At 33.6% G+C, this 25,064-nt stretch overlaps 1 protein-coding gene across 2 annotated transcripts; it reads left to right on the top strand.

Annotated features, from left to right (window-relative positions):
- The first annotated feature begins 4,164 nt into the window (after positions 1-4,164).
- Positions 4,165-24,137, top strand: LOC129923568 (limbic system-associated membrane protein-like). Of its 2 annotated transcripts, none has more exons than XM_056015085.1 (5): positions 4,165-4,270; positions 8,183-8,293; positions 9,071-9,179; positions 10,699-10,889; positions 23,955-24,137. In XM_056015085.1, the coding sequence occupies exons 2-5, from the start codon at positions 8,227-8,229 to the stop codon at positions 24,044-24,046; spliced, it is 459 nt and encodes a 152-aa protein (XP_055871060.1). In that variant the 5' UTR covers positions 4,165-4,270; positions 8,183-8,226; the 3' UTR covers positions 24,047-24,137. The 2 variants fall into 2 exon arrangements, with proteins under 2 accessions (XP_055871060.1, XP_055871059.1); XM_056015084.1 differs by lacking the exon at positions 4,165-4,270 and adding an exon at positions 4,296-4,445.
- The last annotated feature ends 927 nt before the right edge of the window (positions 24,138-25,064 follow it).

The raw sequence follows: 25,064 nt of genomic DNA, 5'->3' as shown, positions 1-25,064 counted from the left end.
AGTTGGCTGCACTGGGGCAGTAAGTAAAGTTTCCCTTTCAGACAATGAGGTCTGAGGCAAGTGATGATTTAAAGACCCTCTCCTCCCGGCTACGCCCATGTGTTATATTATAGGTGTAAGCCTAATTCTCTACAAAATATATACAGTTTGATAACGCATCGAAAACTGGATGTATACATTTGTAGGATTACATATTATATACTATTTATACATGTATGTAGTCTGAAAACTATACACAATACAATAGCAGCCTAATGAGTTTGAAGCTTTTTGGTATTACTTATAGATTACAGACGTTTCTTCAAAAAATAATATTGTTACGTCTTACGCATTTCATGTGTTAATCTAGTCATGCATGTTGATCTGTGAGTGAAAATATGCTAAATCATTGGTTTTCCTGGCTGACTCAGGCAACCCATTCCATTAAAAGATAAGAGAAAGCAGAACGGTTAGAGAGGCACTTACTTAATATAAAAAGCTCTTGCTTCCTCCTAGTACATTCTCAACGCGATTTGTATATGAATATACTATGACCCATTATTTAAAACTAGTCGACCGGCGGCGTAGCATATGCCGCTATTTTGCATGGCCGGTCTTAGGCCTCTGCAACCTAAGCGACCGAAGTGAGCCCCCACTTTCAAAGGATCCGCACTTTCATAGGACCCGAGCTAATTCAAGGTGTATAAATTATTAAATTAAACCATTTTATAAATTAAAACAGATTTCCCGCGCCCTCCTGTCGATTTACTAGGAGCTCCTGGAAATCTCCCGAAATTGCAAAATATACGAAAAAGTCCTTATAATATACGGAATATATAGAAAAAAATTGTCATTTTGGGGGTGTCATTCAATATGGAAAACGCCAATCCTACGCGCGATAAATGAAAACGGCATTATGCATTAGCCGTAATTGTGTAGTCTGGTCAAAGAAGCTTCTCGCGCCTCAAACTATGAAGAGTTACTTGAGGTCAACAATTCTCAAAGATAGATTAAAACATTTGGTAAATCTTGCTATTGAGCGTGATCTATGTAGGAAACAGAATTATTATGATATACTCTATAACTTTTCTATACGCAAGGCTCGTAAAGGTATTCTGTACGTAGTAACGAATGAATAAAATACATAGATGAATTTATTTTCTAATACAAACTCTTAAATCTCACAAATTATCCGCTTCCCTACCCAAACTTGGCCCAGCGAAATCCGTTTCGCATAGAGCCCCAAAATGGTTAAGTCCGACCCTGCTATTTAGTGTTTGTAAAATGTTTTACATGTTTCGGATGTTCCTTCAGAATTGAAGATAGTTAAGTTTTTAGTCCAAACCTCCCGCAAGACGAAGGGGGGTGGGAGCGGGCAGGGTTTGACAGTCCAGCGCGCAGCCATCCGTTGCGACGTGTGAATACCCACTTGTTCTCTCCCACCCCCCTCTAGTTTTCTCGTGGACTATCCGCAGAAATAAGAGAGTGATCTTTCCTTAACTTCTTCTTCTCGTTTTAACTGTTGAGGGAAGAAGAGAATTATATATATAGATATAAATCTCCTTTCATTTAATATCGGATGTGACAGCGTATAATAAATTATTGTAATAATTTTCATCATTAGTGACTTCATACTAAGCATAAGTTTGCCATTAATTATAATAGTAGAATGGTTGATTTAGATCTAGATTTATTTTGTAATTAAATAATTTTTTTTTGTAAGCCTTAAGTGTAGTAGCCTATATTTAGATCTATTTTATTAAAAATAAACAAAAAGAAACTTACTTTTTCTTTTCAAATCGCAGAAAGTAGAGCTTTATACCCATATTGAGCTGTGAATAAGTTGGGTGGTTTTAAATTTTGCGGCTGTGTGTATGTGTTTAAGTTAATTTCTATTAAGTATTGTTAAAGAGTTAATTGTCGCGCCTTTTTCTGCGTTATATCAATGTTTTCTAACTTAACCTCTCTCATCCCTCTTTTTGGTTAAATTTCATTGGAACCATTAAAAGACGGGGGAGGGAAGGAGCAAAAAAAAATTGGAGTGCTATCAAAGGCCCATGCCGACCAGCAAAATGATTAGGCCAAACACCAGCTCGAAGACATCAAAGCAGTCCGTGCCGCTCGTGCATAGCAGAAAGTACGGTCTAACGTTTTGCAAATGACAATACGTACAGTGTATAGTGTAATTCTTAAAATTCTTGATGAATTTCAAACAAAATTAATTGTAATAAGAAGTTCGGGCCTTTGTGTCTTGCTGCTGTGACTTTTTTTTTTTTTTAAGTTGTCTGCATTGAATTTTTTTTTTCTTTGGTAGCGACCAGACCGGCCCATTTGGTACCGGCCCACCGGGCATTTGCCCGTTTGCCCATATAGCCTTTTTCTCTTAAAAATAAGTAAACATTTTTTAAAACTACTTTCTATTGTTGGCCTATATGTAGGGAGGCAAGGTGGCTGAGAGGTAAAGCGCTTGGATTCTGAACCCGGAGTCCCAGGTTCGAATCCTGGTGAGGACTGGGATTTTTAATTTCGAGATCTTTGGGTGCCTCTGAGTCCACCCAGCTCGTGAGTACCTGACTTAAGTTGGGGAAAAGTAAAGGCGGTTGCCAGCCTCGTTAACCGTAAGCCACAGAAACAGATGACCTGTAGATCATCTGCCCTATAGACCACAAGGTCTGAAAGGAGAACTTTACTTTACTATTTATAGAAACTACTTAGTTTAGTAATAAAATTTTAAAAACATTTGATATTTGCATAAATAATTTTTAAAATTAAAGGATTCACTTTTGGAAAAGAAAAAGTCGCCTTTGCATGAGAACTTTGAAAAATCTTGTCGTCGGATTTTCAATATCTTTTCTAGTTTACGAGATGTAAACTGGACGGACAGACAGACAGACCGCACAAAACTAATAGCGGTTATTCCCATATCGGGGGTCGCTAAAAGTAAGTTTATTAACTATTAGTAAAAAATTATTTTTTTGGTATCTCTCACAAAGTAAAGAAACTTGACTGAAGTGGTGGTAAGGTCGCCGCTTTAAGGTAAGTTTTGAAACAAAAAATAAATAAGTCTTCATTGATTTATTTTACATAAGCTCTTCACTAGCAGAGTGATTAGTGTGTTGACTTGAGGAGGCGTGAGCCACGAGTTTGAATTCAGGTTGTAGCCCCCCTCCTCTTTTTATAGTCTAGAGTTAATTACAATGACTGATCCCAACTAATTGATAAAATTACACTTTATATAAATGTTTTTTTTAAAGTATTTTTTATGTTGTTGTTTTTTTTTTTTGTTTATATACACGCAAATCTCTTATATAAAGTTTAGATGTGATGTGCTCCCTTGACTGCACAGTCAGCGCTGTAAACTACTAAACAAAGTTGGTCAGAAATACTTTTTAGAAATAGTGCTATACCTCTATGATATAGATATCCGGGAATACTTGAAGTTCAGATCTTAAACAGTTAATTTGTGACACACTAGCCGGTTGGAAAGAATTTGAAAAAGAAGTGTCAATAATTTTGGTAATTTCCTGAAAACTCTTTTTAAACGTTGAAAGAAAGCGACAGAAATAGGGATTCATTGAACAGTTTATATTTGTGATTTGGTTTCATCGTTTGGGTTTTGTTTCTTTTTTATTTTCTGATCATTGAGTTTAACCTAATGTAGCTTAATCAACTTAATATTGTGAACTTAAGTGCACTTATTAGACGAACCTGCGAAGGTGTGCGTTGTGCAGACAGACAATAAGAAGTCAAATAATTCAACTCTCAATTATTTTTTTTTTAATCTCTAACGAATATTAAAAAATGTGTTTGCCCCTATCTGAAGTCTATTCCATCGAGGCAATATGTTGGATATGTTAATATGTACAGTTAAGTTAAGTGTCCAAATACTGAGAGAAAAGTCCCTTGCGATTTATGTTCTGATTCTGACGTTGAGCAATAAACCTGTGACTAGTGCTTGCAACCGTACTCTACCCGATTGAACCAGTTTGTCTTATTTACAACCAAGTGAACAGGATACAGGTCTATAGTGCCATGATATGCATACATCTGCACCATCTGACTTTCTTCTAAAAAAAAAAAGGGAGAAAACTTCGTTGTACAGGAAATTGTTTGGCAAAGTCAAAATTTCCCGTTACGTCATAGTTTATGTTTTATGAGAATCATTTCAGCTCCCTAAACAATCGAAGAGTCATAAACCAAGTGTCGACTACAATTTTTTATTTATTTTTCCCTTCACGTGAATACATTGTTTCATTGTTTTCCAATCTTCAACAAGATAACGTTTGACACGGTAAATATAACCGTACATCCTTACTAAACCTTAATCTTAACAATTCACTTCGCCCAAACCACTAGCGACAAGTATTTATAAATCGCATAAACCAGTGGCGACATCTATTTTATTTATAGCCACCTCAAAACATATCTAATAATTTTAATGTCTTCAACAGGAGATCGTTTCACAGGTTCAGTATAACCCTTTACAATTATTAAACCTTTATCAAAGACTTATATCACTAAACTACTAGCGACAAGTTACTGTGTACATCGCCTAAATTACTAGCGACAACGTATTGTATTACAGTACCTTTGTTGAAGTCAGAACTTCATGGATGTCGGAGGAGCCTGCATCTCAAAAACGGCTCTGACGATTTTTTCTAGAAAATCAACAGTTGATGTATATTGCTGAGAAAAAATAAATTACTAGCTCGTTGGCCACTAAGGGACATCTCTAGTTTAACCTTTATCATTTTTCAAGTAAAAAAGAAAGTAAATTTAAATTCGGCTTGAGATCTAGATCTGGGATTCTAGGTCTAGATCTAGCATCGATTTTGAAAGAACTATCGCTTTCTGGTAATGAGTATTGCTTTCGCGAATTTTTCAAATTGAAGGCTTTTCTGACTCAAGAGTTTTATACATTATTGTTCAGGCAAAACTTGCGTATCGTCTTCTAGGACTAGATCTATGTGCTTATCAATGGAATATTAGAAAGATCTATACATTGGCTTAACCAGGATTCTTTCTCTGGAACAAAGGGAGAAGGGGGACGTAAAAAAAGGTTCCATTGTTGTTGTTTGTTTTTAAATCTTACATTCACTTATTTTTAAGAGAAAAGCTGCATAAAGAAGGTATTTTATGTTTAAAAGGTATTTTTAATGTTGTTATTGTTTATCATTTTTTATTTGTGTTAAACGTAATAAGGCTCATCACATTATTTTAGCAACTGTTACGTATTGGATTAAATACAATTTTTAAAAGTTATTTTTGGATACTGAATATTGCATATGTAGCTTTAATGCTACCCAGGGCTTATACACTTCCATCTACCATGTCCCTTCTATCTGTGGCAGGTTTGGAATAAGGAATAGATGATCTTTAACTCTGAAGGAACATTTGAAATGTGTAAAACATTTTACTAAAAAACATACTGTTACTTCAAAAAGTAAAGGGTAATTACTATTGCTTTATGCATATAAAGTAAAGGGTAATTACTATTGCTTTATGCATATTTTTCAGGAGTCTTAATTTTACAAAACAAATACAATTTGATTATCAATAATTAGGTAGAATACACCGTTCGATATAGACATTTCACAAATGTTTTTACAAATAGTGTTGAGAATAATATAATGTGGAAAAAAGTTTATATTGCAAGGGGCGATTTCAGTAAACTGATTGACAGTGTAGGTCGGAAAAGAATAATTTACTAGATATCAAACGAAAATTAAAGATGACATATGAAAACAAATATGCAGCCTAGTTAGATAAAATAATTTGACAGGAATAGTCAAATAAATGGTCACAAATGTTCCTCAAAATGTCGTTTAGAAAGACTTAAAAAAAAAAAAGATTTCAAGAAGAAAAACCTTTTAAAAATTATTAAAAAAAAACAAGCGTAGATGTATCAATTAGTTTGGACAAGCAATGTAATTAAATTTGTAATAGATCTAGACTCTAGACAATAATAAATGTGTGCGATTAGAAATATTTTTACCAATTTATTTTTAGCGCTATTTCATACTTTTAGCTTTCTCAATATGCTAGTATACTATAATTTGTCTGGACCAGTTGGGAAGGGGAGGGGGAGAAAGTAGGTGTATCTGGGTGATCGCTTTTTAAATGCAGTAAAAATAGAGAACAGCCTGAATTCATACTAGAGGGTTAAAGCCTCCTCAAGCTAACACACAAACCACTGTTCCAGGAAAGTGTTTATGAAAATAGAAAATCTTTAGTTACCTATAGTTAGTTCAAACGTTTCTCTCTACAAAGTATAAAGGTGAGAAATTCAAACTTATACCCTCTTATTAGTCAATTACATTTTTACCTTGTTCGAGATACCCAACAAAATAATTAATTACCAAGAATCACTAATTGGATATTGTTTTTTTTTTATTGATTCTTGTGCTGGCATGTCAAACAAATAATTGTAGAAAATTTCAGCTTGATCGGAGATTAGTGTTGGAGAAATAACGTGTACAACCTTTTTGCCAGACACACAGACAGAAAGACAGACAGACAGAAAGACAGAGTGATTTGATATAAGCTTTTTTAAAATAAAAATTTGAGCAAATTTTTGTTTATAGTTGGTCGTTGTTGGTCAACTCTTACAGTAAGTCGAGGGGACGTTGGTGTAATTAAAAGTAAATTAATTCATGTATTTATTAGGTATTTATATTAAGTCTAGGGGTTCTAAGGCTAACCATAGAACAAACGCACATTCAAGGCTTGGGAAACAGACACAGAAGACATACAATTAGAAAAAAAAAAGAGCATTGATTTAGTTGAAAACAAGATGAAAAAGATTTAGTGAATGAAAATGTAAAATGAGAGGAATACAAATAAATTGTGGGAAATAATAAAGCAATGTTACAGAATATGGCTTCCCAGAAACATCTGTCCAGATTCTACGCCACCTGTACACTAAATCTAGTTGCTGCATTAAAATAGAAGAAGGAACAGACGAGTTTTTTTTAACATCGAGACACTTGTGAGACGGGGGGGGGGAAACGTTTCACCCTTCCTCTTCCCCCTAGCCATCGACTACATAATTAGGAGAGCAATAAATCAGACTTCCTTCGGTATTCCATGGCGTAAACAAAACCAAATGAAGGACTTGGACTTTGCCGATGAGGTTGCACTACTCGGGGCTACAAATAAATGCATACAAAGAATGACGGAGAGACTAGAGAGGCACCCAAAATTGGCCTCAGCATGAACTTGAATAAGATAAAATTTTGCTAGTGTGATATAAGGTAAAGGGTGCACCCGTCAGACTTGGCGAGTCAAAGCTTGAAGAGTTGGACAAGTTCACATACTTTGGCAGCATCATAACAAACGATGGGGATGCTTGCCAGAACGTAGCGTACCAAATAGGAAAGGCAGGGATCATTTTCCAAAGGCTGCAGCCTATTTGGACAAGCCAAACCATTGGACTTGAGACAAAAATACACCTTCTTAATACAATCGTCATCCCAGCAGCAACATTTGAGACATCGAAGTCATCTTCCATAATTGAGAAAAGACTAATTGTGGCGCAACAAAAAATGGCGAAAACGGATTTTAGGAGTCAATTATAGAGATCAGGTGTTAAGGAAATCCTATGCCGACTGAATCGACCACTTAGTGAGGTTGTGACAGAGCGTCACATGATATTTCCTGAACATTTTCTACGACAAAATGAACTACGCATACAAACAGCTGCGATGACATAGAGGCTAATTCGTGGAAAGCGCAAACAGAGCCGTCCTCGTATAACTTTCATGGAGGACCTCAGAGTAGGGAACACCAGGTGGAGAAGAGGCTTCAGACATTGCTAATGACAGATCATTGTTTAGATAGCTTGCCGCCCGATGCGCTGAACATAAGTAAGATCTTCTTAAAACTGCTGACAATATTTATATGGTTCCAGTGTCCATTGTTTTGCTTTCAAAGGCGGATCTTTCCTAAAAGCAGGTCAAACCTGGTAGCTTGAGTTCACGTTTTATGAGGGATTTATTTTTTTAAAGATTCCAATTTGAGTGTTAAGTTGATTAGTCTCGTTAGAGGAAGTAGTGGTTGCAAGGATAACTCGCCTGATAACAACAGATCGATGATGAGGCAGAAGTGAGATGCTCTTAAGAAAGCTTTGGAAACCTGGGAAAAAATTCCACATGCTAGCATTAACCTTTTTAAAATTGTTTGTTTTATTACATTTATTTTACAGGTGGTCACAAATCTGAAATTTATCTTCCAAAGAGATCATTAATCATGTTACGGTTAGAGTTCTTAATGATGATCAGCAGTTTTTTCTTCTCTGGCCATTGTCATAGAGATGGTAATACTATTACTACTTACTTTATTTTACTCTTAGGCCTCAGAAAAATGTCCTTTCTATAAAATTATGAAAAGAGTTTTCCGGAACGTTATTTTAATAGGCATAGAAGTGATAAAATAAATATCTTGCAAATAAGGCTGTCATAGTTTAAGTGGGCCTTATTCATGCAAAGAATAACTTTAAACTACCAACTACAAGACTGATTTTGTAATTTTATTTGTTGTTTTTTCTCTACATAGGAACAAGTAAAATAAGATTTATTAAAATCCTGCTTTATGTTTAAACAAATATAGTAACATAAATATTCCTTTTGTCTTTGACAAATAAATGGAAAAAATGTGGACTTTATGGTAATCGAACTCACGACATTTGCGTTATACGTGCGACTCTTTATCAACTTTACTATTTAGTTATTTTACTATCTATTTTTTTTTACTTTAAATATATTATTTAATAGTTATCTGAGTTATGGACTTGAGACATCCATGTCTTGACCATCATTTGGCTATGAAGAAAAAAAAGGGTGAATGGTTATTATGGTATGCCCATTTTAACAACATCAAAACGTTAAGAAATAATTTTAATCATAGTAGCTTCCACATATAACTTAAACACAGAAACATGTACATTTTGGAAAGCCATTCGCTATTCTTAAATCTATAACAAAATTCATCTTTGCTTACAAATGAATATATTAAGTTCAAGCTGCTACTATTCAGCCTGTTTACGACACTATTAAATATAAATGTAATTGTTGTATATTTCCAATGTGTTTAGTCTTGCTTAGCCCTCCAGACATCACCAATCCAATTGAAGCAGTGACTTTGTACAAGGGTGAACTTGACTTTGTTGTCAAATGTGAAGCTACTGGTATACCAAAACCAACGAAAGTAGAAGTCACTTCTTATTGTGCACATTGCAACTTCATCTGTCCATCTGTCTGGTTTTATTTGGTATCAAAACATGTGTAAAATGGTTGGTCATAGTGGGAATTAAATCCGTGCCAAAAAAAAAATATGTGTACGGTCACAAAAAATGACGTTGAGAACTAAACGATGCTTTTATTCCTTTGAACTAGTAGAATACTCGTGAATTGATATAGTCTATAAATCACGAAATTGTGCTTTGAAAGTTTTTCTTTAACATTGGATTTAGCGTTTTTAAAAAGCAAGAACATATCCATTCATTTCCGAATTTTATAATATTAAAAATCCAAAACTAAATACCCCCAATACCCTCCTCCGCTGAGAATAATACTAAGAAACTTTTGAGATAATAAGACTTCATATTTACTATGAGAAATTGATAATTTTTCAGTTTTAGATCTTGAAAACATTTCGAAATTGATCTAGTAGTAATAAAATAATGCTTATAATATAAATCTTGCACTTGGAAGAAACTGAATAAAAACACTGTTTTGAGTAAAATTAACCGCTTCGTTTTTATCCTGAAATGTGTTTAGTTTTCTAATGCACAAGGTAAGTAATAAAAGATTCCATTTTCATTTTTATTTAATCCATCCCAAGTGGGAGAATTAGTGATGACTGTGTCATGGCTTTGGGGTATATAGTACAAGATACAAAATATGAAATAGAAATGTACATTTGTTTACAAACACACGTTGGGTTGAATAAGTTGAAAGAAAATTTTTTTTAAATATCTGAAGTACAGACAGTGACGTCACTATAATATAATCCAAAGTATGTCTGAGTATGTATGTATATAGAGATTGTTTTTGATGTGTTTGCTTTTACATAGATATATTTTTCCCACTTGGGTGTCACTCCCCATATTAATGTCAACGGTGTGGACCGCAACCCCCGCACCCCACTAGTGCCGCCACTGAGTAAAGAGTATAATCATTGGAAGACTAAACTAACGTCTGACATCGGTTCTTATTTACTCTAAATTTATTTGCTTTTAAAAAAATATTGTAAACTAGCATTTAACCCCCGGCTTCGCAGTTGATTTGTTCTCATTATTTATATAATTTATTTTGACCGGAACATACTCTTTTTTTCATTTTTTTTTCAAATTTCAAATAACGGACCACATTTTCCCCCATAAAAACTTTTTTTAGGCCGTGAATTAATGTATCTGTTACTATGACATTCAAAAGTACGCTCTCTTTCTCTTTCCTTCTTTCTCTCTCTCTCTCTCTCTCTGGAACCCCAATTTTTGCAAAGCTTATATCAACTCTGTCCCTCTGTGTGTCTGTCTGGCCAAAAGATCGTACACGTTATTTCTTCAAGATCAAATCTTGGATCAAGCTGAACTTTTTCATATATTATTTCTATAACCTGACTACGCAAGAATAAATAACCAAAAATAACCAATTAGTTAATTAGTTGTGTGAAAATACAAACTTTCATTAGAACTGGGTTTTTTTTGTTTTGTTTTTTTAGATTTCAGTGGAAAAGAAATAACCAAGATATCCCTCCTAGTAGCTACATTACCTATGATGCCAACACTGGTGACTTAACTTTTAAAGGGTTTTCAGAGCGAGAAGAAGGAGAGTACAGATGTTATGCATCAAATGTTTTGGAACAAACTACAGCTGTCAGTGTCTCTCAACCAGTCACTATTAAAAAATATCGTGAGTCAATCGTTTAGACAAAATGGAACTATAACAAGAAATAGTAGGCTTTACTTCTTATCACAGTCAATTAGTGGTTATTCTTAGGAGTTACTTTAAGAACGTTTGTCTGGGTCAGTGATCGCAAACTTTAGGTCTCGAGACACATGTGTTTCTTAGACTCCATGGTTACGTCTCTTTCATGAAATGTTTGATGCAGTCAAGGAATATTATTTGTTCACTTGTTTTGAAGGGGAAGAGCAATCTTTTTAAAAAACACGAGCCTAAAGAAATCAGACAGATTTTAGAAAACTATTATAGCAAGGAAAGTTGGTCACGAACGTGTGTAGGGGCCGTTCTCACGGTTGTTGTGTTACCGTCTAAGAGCTGAGCACCAAGACAATTCTTCAAAGCATAGTTACATAAACTCGCGGATCTAGGGGGCGGTAGGGGCGTTCTCTCCCCCCCCCTTTCGCTAGCCCCCGCCTACCCGAATGGGGAAGTGCGAATTTTTGAATTTTGTATACAGATTATATTTTAATTATCTACACTAATTATTTATATTTTAACCAATTTTAGCTTATGTCACCCCACCACCATCTAGTATGTTGACCGATTTGGTGGGGTTGGGGTGGGGTGACTGCTTCATGCCCACCCCCTCCCACAACCTTTAGTCAATCTAAGATTTATCTACTGCATAAACAATTCTGGGACTATAACTCAGAATTTAAAATGGAATCCTAAAAGTACCCAAAAAAAAACAAAATTGAGCCTAATCTAATGAGTCTACTTCATTTATACTTCCTTTATCGACTTTATTTGTTCGGAGCTTTGAATTAGAGTTCTGTAACAAAGTTACAAACAGGTGTATTGAACAAAATTAATGACATATAAATGAATTATTGTTTTATTTTGTTTTTATTTTTCTAACACATTTTTTTTTCGGCTCAACCCTCAAATCCTTATTCTAAATCCTTTGAGTATCTTTTCTTTTAAGGAACATATCTTTTATATTAGCAATATAGTTAATGCCTATAAGTTTAAATTATAATTTTATTTTTTTAAAAGTAAAAACATTATTTTAAAAGTTCATAAAATTTAGATATTTTACGCACTTAAAAACAATCGAATATCCAATGAGCGTTAAACCATCATTCTGTTGGCGTCTTATTTGGTGACCCGTCAAAATGGCGCGGACAAATAAGCGCCGACAAAATAGCGCGGACAAAATAGCTCCGACAAAATAGCGCCGACAAAATAGCGCGAAATTTCCCGACAAAATAGCGCAAGACAAAATAGCGCGGACTTATATATGATTTTTATATGATATGTATAAAAGTACGGGATTATTAGTTATTTCATGTCCTGGGCATCATTTTTGTTGATGTCTCTATCTTTTTCAATATTAAAACATCTGAAAGTATGCCATATATACAGAGAACGAGAGTACTTAAAATTGTATATCATTCCCCTTTTTCACCTTTGATTGAAATACATAACTTGCTAAAAATAGGATTTTGAAATGTGGTGACCCGACAAAATAGGCTAGGAAAATACGAAAGTGTGTTATACTATAATCAAAAATCTTCGGCATCTTTCTTTGATCAAAACAGGGCGTCTTTTGCCGCAACATTGGCAAATTTTAGGTGTGTCAGGATTACTCAAGATGACGATCACATTTCTTATCTCACCAAACGTTTGTTTAATCTCAGGCAGTGACTGACCAATTCAACCACTGATTTTGCTATTTCCTGTCCGTCATTGTCTAACACCATCAAATAGATATCAAATTTTGGAGTGTCCATTTGAATTGTAGGCCTCAACTTCCCGTCTAACCCAAAACACACCCCTTAATAGACAAGAAACCGTGCCTTCCTCTCGTTATGGTATATTCTTTTTCATGACAAAATTCAGTTTTTTTTTCTAAAACGGATACGCATGTTTGTCAAGATATTGTTAGTTCTTTCATTTGTTCCACCTGCTGATGTCAAGATGCTGTTAGCCCCTTCATTTGTTCCACCTGCCGATGTAAATACTGCCTTTGAAGAATTAAATGAAGATCGGCCAGATGTCGTAGGAAATTTGTATGACTATTGGGAGGACAACTATATTGGTCGCCAGAGACGAAACCGCAGATTTCTGATGGTATTATGGAATTTTAGAGATCGTTAGCAGGACAAATTTACCACGAACAAACAATTCAGTGGAGGGGTGCCACCATACATTTCAGTTGTCTATGACGGTCATCCCACCAATGTCTGCAGATTAATCTCTTACTTCCTCAGAGAACAGAAGAACATTGAGAACAAGATTCTGAGGTACATTGCAGGAGAACGAAGTAAAGCTGCAAGCAAGACAAAGTACCTCCAACTTAACAGACGACTTGAAGCTATATTGCCAATGTACGGAAACAAGCCAGTCATGGAATTAATTTCTACGTGACATTTCCTACAATTTAACTTTGTGAAAGTTTGTGTGTGTGTGTGTGTGTGTGTGTAAATTTGACAAGTATCTTTGTGTGTTTTCGAAGTACACTTTAATAATATAAATAAATGCTATATTTTGAAATTATTCATTTTACCTTATAATGATTTTTGCTTATATATGTTTTAAGATATCTAAAATGTTTCCTGCAAAATGACTGGAAAATTATGAAAACATTAAAACAAAAAAAAAAAAATGGCTCTATTCATATTTTACGATATCTAAAGTATTTCTTTCAAAATGACTAAAATATATCTTTTCTGCGCTATTTTGTTGGCGCTATTTTGTTGGCGCTATTTTGTCGGTGCTATTTTGTCCGCGCTATTTTGTCAGCTCTATTTTCTTCGCGCTATTTTGTCGGCGCTATTTTGTCCGCGCTATTTTGACGGGGTACCGTCTTATTCTGATCAAAACAGTCCTACTAAAGCAATATATCTATACGATTTGGAATATTTCTACCATTTGTTTATGTTTAGTGCAATTTATGCTATTAGCTTTCTCAATAAGCTATAAAAACCTATCATTTGTCTGTACCAGTTTGGAATGGGGTGGTTTGAAAAAAAGGGTGTATCTGGGTGATCGAATTTTAAATGGATTTATTTTTTTAAAAAAGGTAAATGACCTGGTTTCAAACTCGTTGGCTAAAGCCTCTCTAGCCCACTCAAGCCAATATACTAACCACTATGCCAGCGAAGCGCTAACGAAAATAGAAGGCTCTATAATTATCTATCTTTCTATTAACTTTAAACTTTAAAATGACGACCTACAAAATATTAACTCTTTCTCTCCGTAATTATTTACCACATTCCGGTGGAATCAACGTTGGTATCGTCAGTTAGGAGAGAAAGAGTAAAAGGTCCTTATCAACTTATACCATTTTATTAGTCAAGTAAAATTTATTTGTCTTGTTCGAGATGAAAAAAAAAAACAACTAATTACTAATACTTAAAAAAAACTAATTGGTTATTTTTGTTTTGTAAGGTAAAAGTAAAAATTGTGCAAAATTTCAGCTTCATCTGAAATTGGGTACAGGAGAAATAACATGTACACAAATTTTACTAGACAAAAAAAGGGAGTTGATGTAATTCATGTAAATTGTCAACATACGAAAGTATTGATATCGAAGTGTTGTTTGAAATATTCAGTAATGTAGCTCTTTATCTAATATGAGCTTTTTGATAATAGAGAGCTTTCAATAATACGTCATTGACATTGTTTATTTTGTTTATTTATTTCCTAATCTTTCTATAGTTCCATTTTTCATTTTCTTACCTTTTTTTCAAAGTATCAATTATATCGCTATCCCATTTTCATTGGTAACGTTTTCATTTATTTTTAGCTGCCAACCATAAAGGGAAAAGCCGCTATTAGGTTTGTGCAAAATGACCGTCTGTCTGTCTGTCTGTAAAACTCAAATCTCGAAAATTATAAGAGAAATGAAAAATATTATTTCACCATTAGATGCGGCTTGAAAAGTTTAGGTGCAACGGCTACGTTTGGTTTTCTAAAAGCAAACCGTTTAATTTATAAAATTAATTATGCAAGCGATTTTTTTCACTAAAATACACCAATTCTAAACAATTACATAAATGTAAGGGAGGTAATGTCACACTATGTTATCAAAGATGCAGAATGTTATGTATATTTTCAGTATCACTAAGTCAAAGATCTTTATAATATGTACAAGAAATGTTCACAACAAATATAAATATTAGTTATAAATGTTGTTTTTTTTTGTGATCAGCTGTCTGCTAAAATGAAAAGAAAACATTTAGGTTTCACTATAAAGGCTCACAATGCACTTTGTATGTAAATACCACACAGATTTTTTTTTTAAATGTACACTATATACAGCGACTTTCGTGCAGTAGCTTGAAAAGCAAAGGAAAAACATAATATTGATATATTCCCTCAAATTTTTTTAAATAATCAGATTTTATTTATTTTTGTTCCCATCAGAATAAAAGACACTCTTTTTTTTGTACGTTTTGTCTGTTAGTCGGTCTGTCCGTCACGTTTAGATTAAAAAAAACAACACTAAAGACTAATGAAAATCTTATTTAACCTTTAATGTTCCTTAAGAAATATTGCTATAGTTTTAAGTATCTATAATAGATTGTTCCGGATGTTTTGTGAAAAACAAATCAATGCCAACGAATATTTCTTTGCTCTTCTAACTTATATTACATTTAATGTCCGTGCTTAAACGTTAAAAAAACACTTGATCATTAATATGTTGTTCCGGTTTTTTAATGTAAATAGCATATACATGCTAAATGAAAATCTCTATACTGACTTATATTTCATTAACTATAAAGTTGTTCGGGATATTGTTTTATAAAAAAATAATTATGTCAAATGATTGTTTGAAATCTTATCTTATATAATACAAACGTTACTTCAAAAAAGAAGATGATTACGTCCTACGCGTCATGCATTTAGTCATGCAAATTAACCAATGACTTAAATTCTGCAAAGTCACTGGTTTTCCTGGCAGCTCAGGCAACCCATTCCATGCTCTAATAGCACTAGGGAAGAAGGAGTTTTTTGTACAAATTTGTCCTAGCATATGGGACAAGGAATGTGCCTTTATCTTTGTGTCTTTCAGAGTATTTTTTTTTTCTGTATTTGAAGATTATGGTTCAGTGTTATATGTTATATGTTATATGTATAATTGCTACTTTACTTTTGAGTCTTCTGTCTTGAAGACTTTCTAAATTTAGTGATTTTACTAAGGGTGTTACTCTAGTCAAATGTGAATATTCATTTGTTATGAATCTCACTGCTCTATTTTGTGTCTGTTCCAGTTTTTTAATGTTTTCTTGAGTTGAGGGGTCCCAAACGGAGGATGCATATTCTATTATTGGCCTAACCAAGATTAAATAACATTTTAGTTTTATGTTCTTATTTGATTTATAGAAATTTCTTTTAATAAACCCTAATGCTTTGTTTGATTTTTTTATAGTTTCATCACTATGTGGATTCCATGACAGTTTTTCATTTATTATAACACCTAGGTATTTTGCGTTTTTAGTCTGTGTTACTGGTTTACTTGTTATTTTTGCATAATCGCATAATTGATTAATATTACACTTATATTCTTTGACACTACGTCACTGTAGTTTATTTATCGATTTCTAATTGTTTCGTTTTATCAACTTAAAACAAATTTATGTCAAATGACTTTATTTTTTTTTTAAATATCGACAATAGGTTGTTCTGGATTTTAAAATAAGAAAGTAATTTACTAGAAACGATGACTGAAAATCACTTTTTAGACTTATTTTACAGTTAATTTTCTTGCCGAAACATAACAAAACTTTTTAATCGGTAAATAATGTTCCGGATTTTGTTTTGAAAATAAATCGACCTACATAACTTTAATTTTTTTACAAATCGTCGCCAAAAATGTTCCGAATTTTATATGAAAAATCTAATAACGCCTAAAAACTGTTTGAAATTCATTTTCTAATAAATAAATCAAATAATCTTCTTCTCATTTACGAAAATTGCCTGTGCCGAGTCTATCCTATGCTATGCCTATAGTCAAATTTTTATTAGAATAAAGTCTAGATATTACTGAAGACTAAAGTTTATTAATTCTTAGATTATTAGATATAGACATTAGACATAGATCTATTAATAGGCTACTGTAATATATTTACTATAATCTATACTTAATCTACTAGACTAGAGATCTCTCTACAAATCTACCTATCATCTAGTACAGGGGTCGGCAACCTTTTGAGTCAGAAGAGCCAAAAATTACAATTTACAACATTTCCACTTTTCTAAAGAGCCATAAGATTTTTTTTCAGAAGAAAAATATCCATTTATCTTTATATAAATAGTGTTTTACATAACAAATTATACATTATATATATATATATATATATATATATATATATATATATATATGGTATTATTAGATGATTATTAGATGATTACTTATTAATTCAGTATAAATATTAAACATTCACATACAACACTAGCCTGTACTTCAATAGCAAACAATTGAGCAAAAAAATTCAGTGGTAACTATGGCTTTGTATTGTTTTGGAAAGTTTGGATGAATTTGGCTCATAACTTGTTTTTAGTTTCAAACACGACTCTTACTTGATTTTTAATTATATTCATGCAAGAGAACGCTTGTTCGCACGAATATACCGATCCGACGTTAGTCAGTCTTCCAAATGCCAACTTTTTCACTTGACTGTAGCAGTCTGGAAGACTATTCCATGCGTCGAATATAAGTGCCTCATCTCGCGGCATTTTTTCCAAAGCAGTCCACTTTTGTTGCGTTACAAACATTTCTGGACCTTCAACTCTTAAAACTTGATTTTCAGACCACTACACAAAGCTTTAGTTTTTAAATCGATCAATTGCATGTCTAGAGATCCAGTATCAATTCCAAATGGCTCAATGTGGATTTCGGTACTATTAGTGTTAAGATTTTTTTTTATAAATGCTACAACCGTTGTGTTTGTTTTGAAGTGTTCAAATCTGTCAATAAATTCATCTTTAATTTTGACCGCTCTGAATAATTTCTGCAAAAAGAATACATTTTTCTTCAAAACAAACGAATTCTTCTACCAAAGCATAGGCTGGGTTTCCTTGCAACTATTTGTTGTTCTCTAATTCAGGTTGATTAATGCCTTTATCATTTAGGAATGTATTTAATTCATTCAAGCACAAAACAAAACGTTTCAACACCTTACCTTTAGAGAGCCATTGCACGTTATTGTAAAGAAGGAGGTCGGGATACTGAGTCTCCATTTCGTTAAGAATTCTTTAAACTGACGACTGTAGAGTGCTTTTGATAAGATGATGTTATTAATCTTGATTACCAAAATCATGACCTCAAATATTTTGGTCGGAATTGTTTGGACACAAAGCGCTACCAGGTGTATTATGTAGTGAAACGTAAGAATTTAGAGGTTTATTTTGCTCCAAAGAATCGTAGTTGCGCCTTAATTTTTTTCCTGTTATACTTCTGGCTCCATCAGTTGCTATTGAAACGATTATATTTATATTGATTATATTGTCTTTAATATATTTTTGCACGACATTAGCTGTATCTTCTCCTCTAGTTTGTCACGAGACCGGTAGCAATCTTAAAAGTTCTTTTTTTGGACCTTGGAAAGACAAATACCTGACAAAAAGGGCAACTTGTGCCGTTTCTTTTTGTATCAAGACTCATATATATATATATATATATCAAGTGATGGGGCAGAAGAAAGTTGAATATCTTCCACCTGCAAACATGTTACATTTCAAAACTTGGGGAGGGGTGCGCTGAAAAACGAATACAAGTGGCTGAGAGATAGAATAGAATCAGAATGATTTTTAATTTTTTTTTTTTTTCGATAAAATAAATAATATTTGCGCATGGAACTAAAGAGCCGCAGCTTAATATCCAAAGAGCCGCATGCGGCTCGCGAGCCGCAGGTTGCCGACCCCTGATCTAGTCAATCACTACAATATTTTCAACAAATATTTTGTGTATGAAATTGTGTATCGGAAAATGCCGGGTACTTGAAATAAGCAAGTCCTAAAAAAACAACACAGATCTTGGGTAAAATACTCATCAAATAAAGTACTGTAAATGTGTAGTTTCACACGCTAGGTTTAGGGCTTTTATTTTTATAGCCTCTATCGGATTACACCCCAACTACCCGTATTTTTGTGCAGAATTTTGTTCTCTATCAGGCACACTTAAAATTATAGCATAATAATGTCAGTTTAATTTAAAAAGAGAACTGAATAATACAAAGATATATAACGAAAAAAGCCACTTCCGGTCCAATTTGTGATTCAACTTTTTAGTCCAACATAGCCCATTATGTGATTTCAAACAATAATTTAACATAATTTATTTTTTATAAAACAACTAGCCTTGCATTACCCGCGGCCTGCGGGTCTAAGTTTGTGTTTACTAATGTAATGGATTGGATTTAAATGTATGTTAAACTTAGCTAATGATGCTTTCACGTTATTTCTCTTTCGCTACGAAAATAAAATTAGTTTTGCGAAAATGGGTTTACCCGCAGTCGATACATTCATATCTATTAAAAACGAAAAGAGCGATAGCTTTGTTAAATGAATGGGATTATAAAGTAAACAATTAAACGAAATAATTTTTAGTACGCGATTCATGAATGAATGTAGTCCTATCTCAACCCGGCTTCGCAGCTTTCGTAAACGAATGCAGTCTATTAAAAGTGCTTTAGAAAACCAAATTTGAATGTTTATTTAATCAAAATATGAAATGAATGGACTATAATTAGTATGTTCATGTGTAAAGGTATAAAACTATCTGTGCGAAGAGAAGTTTTATCATCTTAGAGTTGAATTAGAGTTTTAGATCTAGGGATGGGATTATAAAGTAAACAATTAAACGAATTAATTTTTAGTAAGCGATTCATTACGGAATTGTCTAATGAAAAAATGTTCGTCAGGAAATCTGTAGTCACAGATATAACGAACTAATTAATGCAAAAAATGCTTTTGAAACACAAAATTGAAGGTTAATTTTATTATATAATGAAATCAATGGATTTTTTTTTGTATTTTCATGTGTCAAAGTAAAAAACTATCTGCGCAAAGTGTATTTCTTAAAATTAGATCTAGGTCTAAATCCTTTCGATCTTTTCTCATGTCAACATTGTAGACATGGCCTAGATCCATAAAATACTATAGCTTTAATAGAGTCGGACAACTTTATTTTTTTTAGGGTCTTAAGTTTGTTTTAGGGCTACAATACATACACTAAGGTCTAAGTTGGTACCCAAGAAACATTCCTGCCAAGTTTTATCAAGATTGGTCAAGCGGTTTTGATATTTATAAGTAACATACATACACCCTACATTCTACTTTATAGTATAGATATTCGAAACAACTTTATAGTTAATAAAACATAAGTCATTATAGAGATTTTCATTTAACATTTATATGCTATTTACATTAAAAAAAAACGGAACGCTTAAGCATGGAAATTAAATGTAATATAAGTTAGCATTCATTTGTTTTCACACACAAAAAAATCCGGAACGATTTACTATAGATACTACAAACTATTGAGATGTTTCGGAAGACACATTAAAGGTTAGGTCAAATTTTTAATGGCTTTTAGAGTTGTTGTTTTTTTAATCTAAACGTGACGGACAGACCAACCAACAGACAAAACGCACACCAAAAAAAACTTTTTTATTCTGATGGGGGCACCAAACAAAAAATAAATAAAATCTGATTATTTAAAACTTTTTGAGAGATTAGTTTAGTAACGAAACTTGCCGTTACTTTTCATATTACCGCACTCAAGTCGATGCATAAAGAGTCTTTTAAAAAAAAATTGCGTGATATTTACAAAGTGCAATATTAGCCTTTATAAACAAACATAAATGTTTTCTTTTAATTTTAGCAGCTAGTTGACCAGAAAAAAAGAATTTTAACTAATATTTATATTTGTTCTGAACAATTCTTGTACATTTTATACATATATTTGACTTAGTGATAATGAAAATACAAAAAAGTATATCTTTCTTTGTTAACATATTGTAACATTATCTCCCTTACATTTTTGCAATTGTTTTAGAATTGGTGTATTTTTATGAAATTTCTTTTTAAACTAAACGGTTTGCCTTTAGAAAAACAAAAGTAGCCATTGCATCTAAACTTTGCAAGCCGCATCGCATGGTGAAATAATATTTTTCATTTCTATTATAGTTTTTGAGATCGGAGTGTGACAGACGGACAGAGGGACAGACAGACAGACGAACATTTTGTACAAACCTTATACCGGCTTTTCACCTTACGGGGGCCGCTAATAAAATACTCAGAAAGACACAAAGATAAAGGCACGTTTCTCGTTCCATATGCTAGGACAAATTTTTACAAATGCTCCTTCTTCCCTAGCGCTATTAGAGCATGGAATGGGTTGCCTGAGCTAGCCATGAAAACTAGTGATTGGCAGAATTTAGGTCGTTGGTTAATATTAGGGGTGCACCGGATAGTACTTTTTGATATCCGGCCGGGGCCGGATATGACCGGATAGTAAAATTTGATATTCGGCCGGGGCCGGAGCCGGACACCTAAGTGTCTTGTTAATAGCTTGTGTTGCTGAACATTTTACGAAACTGTTAAATAACATACCTATATTGGTTGGTGTTTTTTTTTTTCCTTTTATATACGTTATTGTTTTAAACTCTGTTACTGATTGATTTATTCAAGCTTAACAGTATTTCTAAAAATCTGTATAGCATGAGTGTGTCTGTGTGTATGTACGATGCCACCAACTGTAAAGGATGTGTGTAGGAAGGGCAATGTAAATAATGTTAGTATATATTTAACTAGTTACTAATGTAAATCTCATAAGTAAAGTGCAATCTGCCTTCTATAGTGGTCGGATGTATGTGTTCATGAATTTCAGACCAACAACCTGGTCAGACATACCTAGTGAGCCTACACATGTAGTTCTAGTGTAGTGTGTGTAGTTGTTTGTGTTAACAATCAAGCATTGTTTTTTCCTTGAGCATACGCACGCAATAGAGTTTGGTGTCAGTCAAAAAAGATAACACATTGGCATGGTCAGTCAAGCATATAGATAAATTATACCCGTCCACTAGTTAGAGGTCAAGGGTTGTTTTTTTTTACGCTCCAGCATATTGTTTCTTTGTTTGCTAGATCTAACTGCGGTACTATTATTCAATTTATTTTATGCGATTTTAAAATTTACTGTAAGATTTTCTGTTATTTATTAAGTCAAAAGAATTAAACAATGAAATTAGCTTTCTTTCTAATGATTCTAATACAAGACAAAAAAAATACACACACGCAAACATGCACATCTTTGTTTTATTTTATTGTGCAAAGAACGTACGTAAGAAACATTAAATGCAAAGAACGTTTGCTAGAAACATCTTTCTTAATTATTACTTCTTAATTATTTTATTCGTGGTTTCAGTAACTGTTACAAAACGGAACGATAATAAGCTTATGGATGTCAGGTGTGTAAAAGTCGTCCTAGCCTGATACACAGTGGCTAAGTACGCATCTTAAGTAAACAAAAATAGTAATAACAAGGAGTTCATTGACTGTAAATAATTGTTAAGAATATGTTATCAAATCAAGACACGTAACTGCAGGAGTAATATTCAAGTTAACACGTTAGAAAAATTATTTCACCGTAATATTTATTGACAGTGTAAAATCCTTTGCTAGCACGTTGTGTTTTTTTTCATTCTGGCTTAAAAAATGGTCAATGTCTATCAATAAATTGGGTGTCAAGGACCAAAAAAATAAAATAAAGAATATGGGGTGTTTAGCTCTCCATTTAAAGATAGCCCTGGTCGTGTCTTCTACAAAATAATTAGTTACTGGCTTACTGGGCTATATAATCTCGCGGTTTGTGTTCTGTGTAGCTAAAGGTCACTCGTTTAGGTGCGTGTGATCTTTAGTCCAGCTTACTAATTGAGATTTATGTTCAAGTAACTCGGCACACTTGAAAAGGTGTGGCCTCTAGCCCAACAACGTGATTAAGATCTTTCTCCAAATAAGCAAACTCTTTGTCCGGATACCCGTGTAGATGTTTGGCTTGAAGTCCAGTCCACACCCCCCCACCCACCCCACCCAATTAAGATTTACTACTAAGTAAACAAACATAGTTCCCTCGTGTGACCTCTAGAGAGTGCTTACGTCCATCGTATCTGACTTGTGGTCACCTGTCAATCAATGAACTCATGTGATGGACTAAACAAATAAAAGGGGGAGGGAGTAGTTCATCTGGAAATATACCTGGTTACCTTAGAGTTGTGGCTATGGTAGTCCAGCCCCCGTAATAAAGATTAACTACTAAATAAACAAACTCAGTTCCCTCGAAAGGTGTGACCTCTAGAGAGTGTCAATACGCTGACCTACGTCCATCGTATTTAACTTGTGGTCACCTGCCTATAAAAAAAAACTCAATGTGATGGACTAAACAAATAAAAGGGGTGGGAGTTGTTCATCTCTACCTCTGGAGATATACCCACACAGCTAGACAGACGTCTGGTCAGCATGACGTAGTCAAGGAATGTAGCATTTTAACATGTTAACTAACCTACTCAAAGGTCAAGACAAATTGAAAAAAGTGTCAGCCATTGCTGCTCTGTATGTAAAGCGCATTTTTGATGTAAAATTTCATTTCTATTTATATTAAGTTATTAACACGCCTTGTCTCTATAATAAACGATGTTTGGTGCATATTCATAATGGCTCTATTTTTAGGCACATTATTTTGTTTTAATATAAACATTAATACATTCTACAACAGACATTAATGGAACGAGGTCCACTTTATGCATATTAAATAGGTGTATTTTTTACTAACCGGTTTACTATCCGGTAGTGATATCCGACCGGAGCCGAATAGCACCGGATAGTAAAAAATGCCGGATTTTCGGCAGAAGCCGGAGCCGGAGCGACTATCCGGTGCACCCCTGGTTAATATGCATGGCTAAATGCATGACGCTCATGACGTAATCATCTTCTTTTTTGAAGTAATGTCTGTGTTATATAAGATAAGATATTAAAATATCAAAAATATTTATTTGTTACTTCAAACAGGTTTTCTAAGGCCAGATAGTAACCTTGCTACTGAACCTGTTAGCATCAAACAATATGACTATTCAAATTACTTTGTAAAAAGGACAAACTAGAAGTAGTGGCTGAAAGTATAAACTACAACTGGTATTCTAAAAGTAATGACCAGCTTCAATTAGACAATGGCCGAAAGTACATTGACCTAAATGGTGAGTACTTTTTTGTTTAGTGTTATGCTCGTATGAGATAAAAAAAAACATATTCGAAATACTGTCCAAAAACAGTCCAGGGCATAACAAGTGTCATAAACGAAGCCAGACTTTTTTTAGGGGGAGGGGGATTTTTTTCCCCTTTGCACACACACACACATATATATACAATATATACAATATATATATATATATATATATATATATATATATATATATATATATATATATATATATATATATATATATATATATATATATATATATATATATATCATGGGCGTAGCCAGCATTTTTTTTCGGGGGGGGGGGGGTTTGGGGGGATTTTTTTCTCCCCCCCCATACCCCCCACCCCCTCCGCGAAAAAAAAATTATATGTATTTATGTGTGTGTGTATATAATCTTTATTACATTCTGACCCTTCATTCTTTTGGAAAACGTTTATTGTGCCCTAAAATAGGTTCTTCCTGGAGTTAGTGGAAAAATTGTAGATTCCCTGCCACTGTTATCAAGGGGGTCAGGGGGAGCGCTAAGAGTTCCCCCATCGCGGGGCGGAGCCAAGCACTATTTCTGGTATTGAAAGCCAACAAAATGCATATTCTGAGGTATCTACAGTGCATTTTCCCTTCTATTAACAAGTTTATTTTCAAAAACCTAATGTGCTATTCTTACTGACTTAAACCCTCCAGCACCGTTCGGCGCATTTGCTGAAAAGCTCTTCTTATTCATTTTAACGGAGAACATGCCCCGCAAACCTCATGCGACGCTCTGTCACAATCTTACTAAGGGGTCGACTCCCAATCCGGCATAGGATGTCCTTGATTTTGACCCGATCTCTATAACTGACTTTACATCGAAAAGTGAAGTTTTATCGTCAAAATCATCTGTTGGGGGGTTTAAACTAAAACATCTCTGGAGTTGTATT

This window comes from Biomphalaria glabrata, chromosome 17, assembly GCF_947242115.1.
Source record: "Biomphalaria glabrata chromosome 17, xgBioGlab47.1, whole genome shotgun sequence".
NCBI classification, from domain to species: Eukaryota; Metazoa; Mollusca; class Gastropoda; family Planorbidae; genus Biomphalaria; species Biomphalaria glabrata.
Note: the sequence above shows the minus strand (reverse complement) of the source record. Positions and strands in the feature narration are given on the sequence as shown.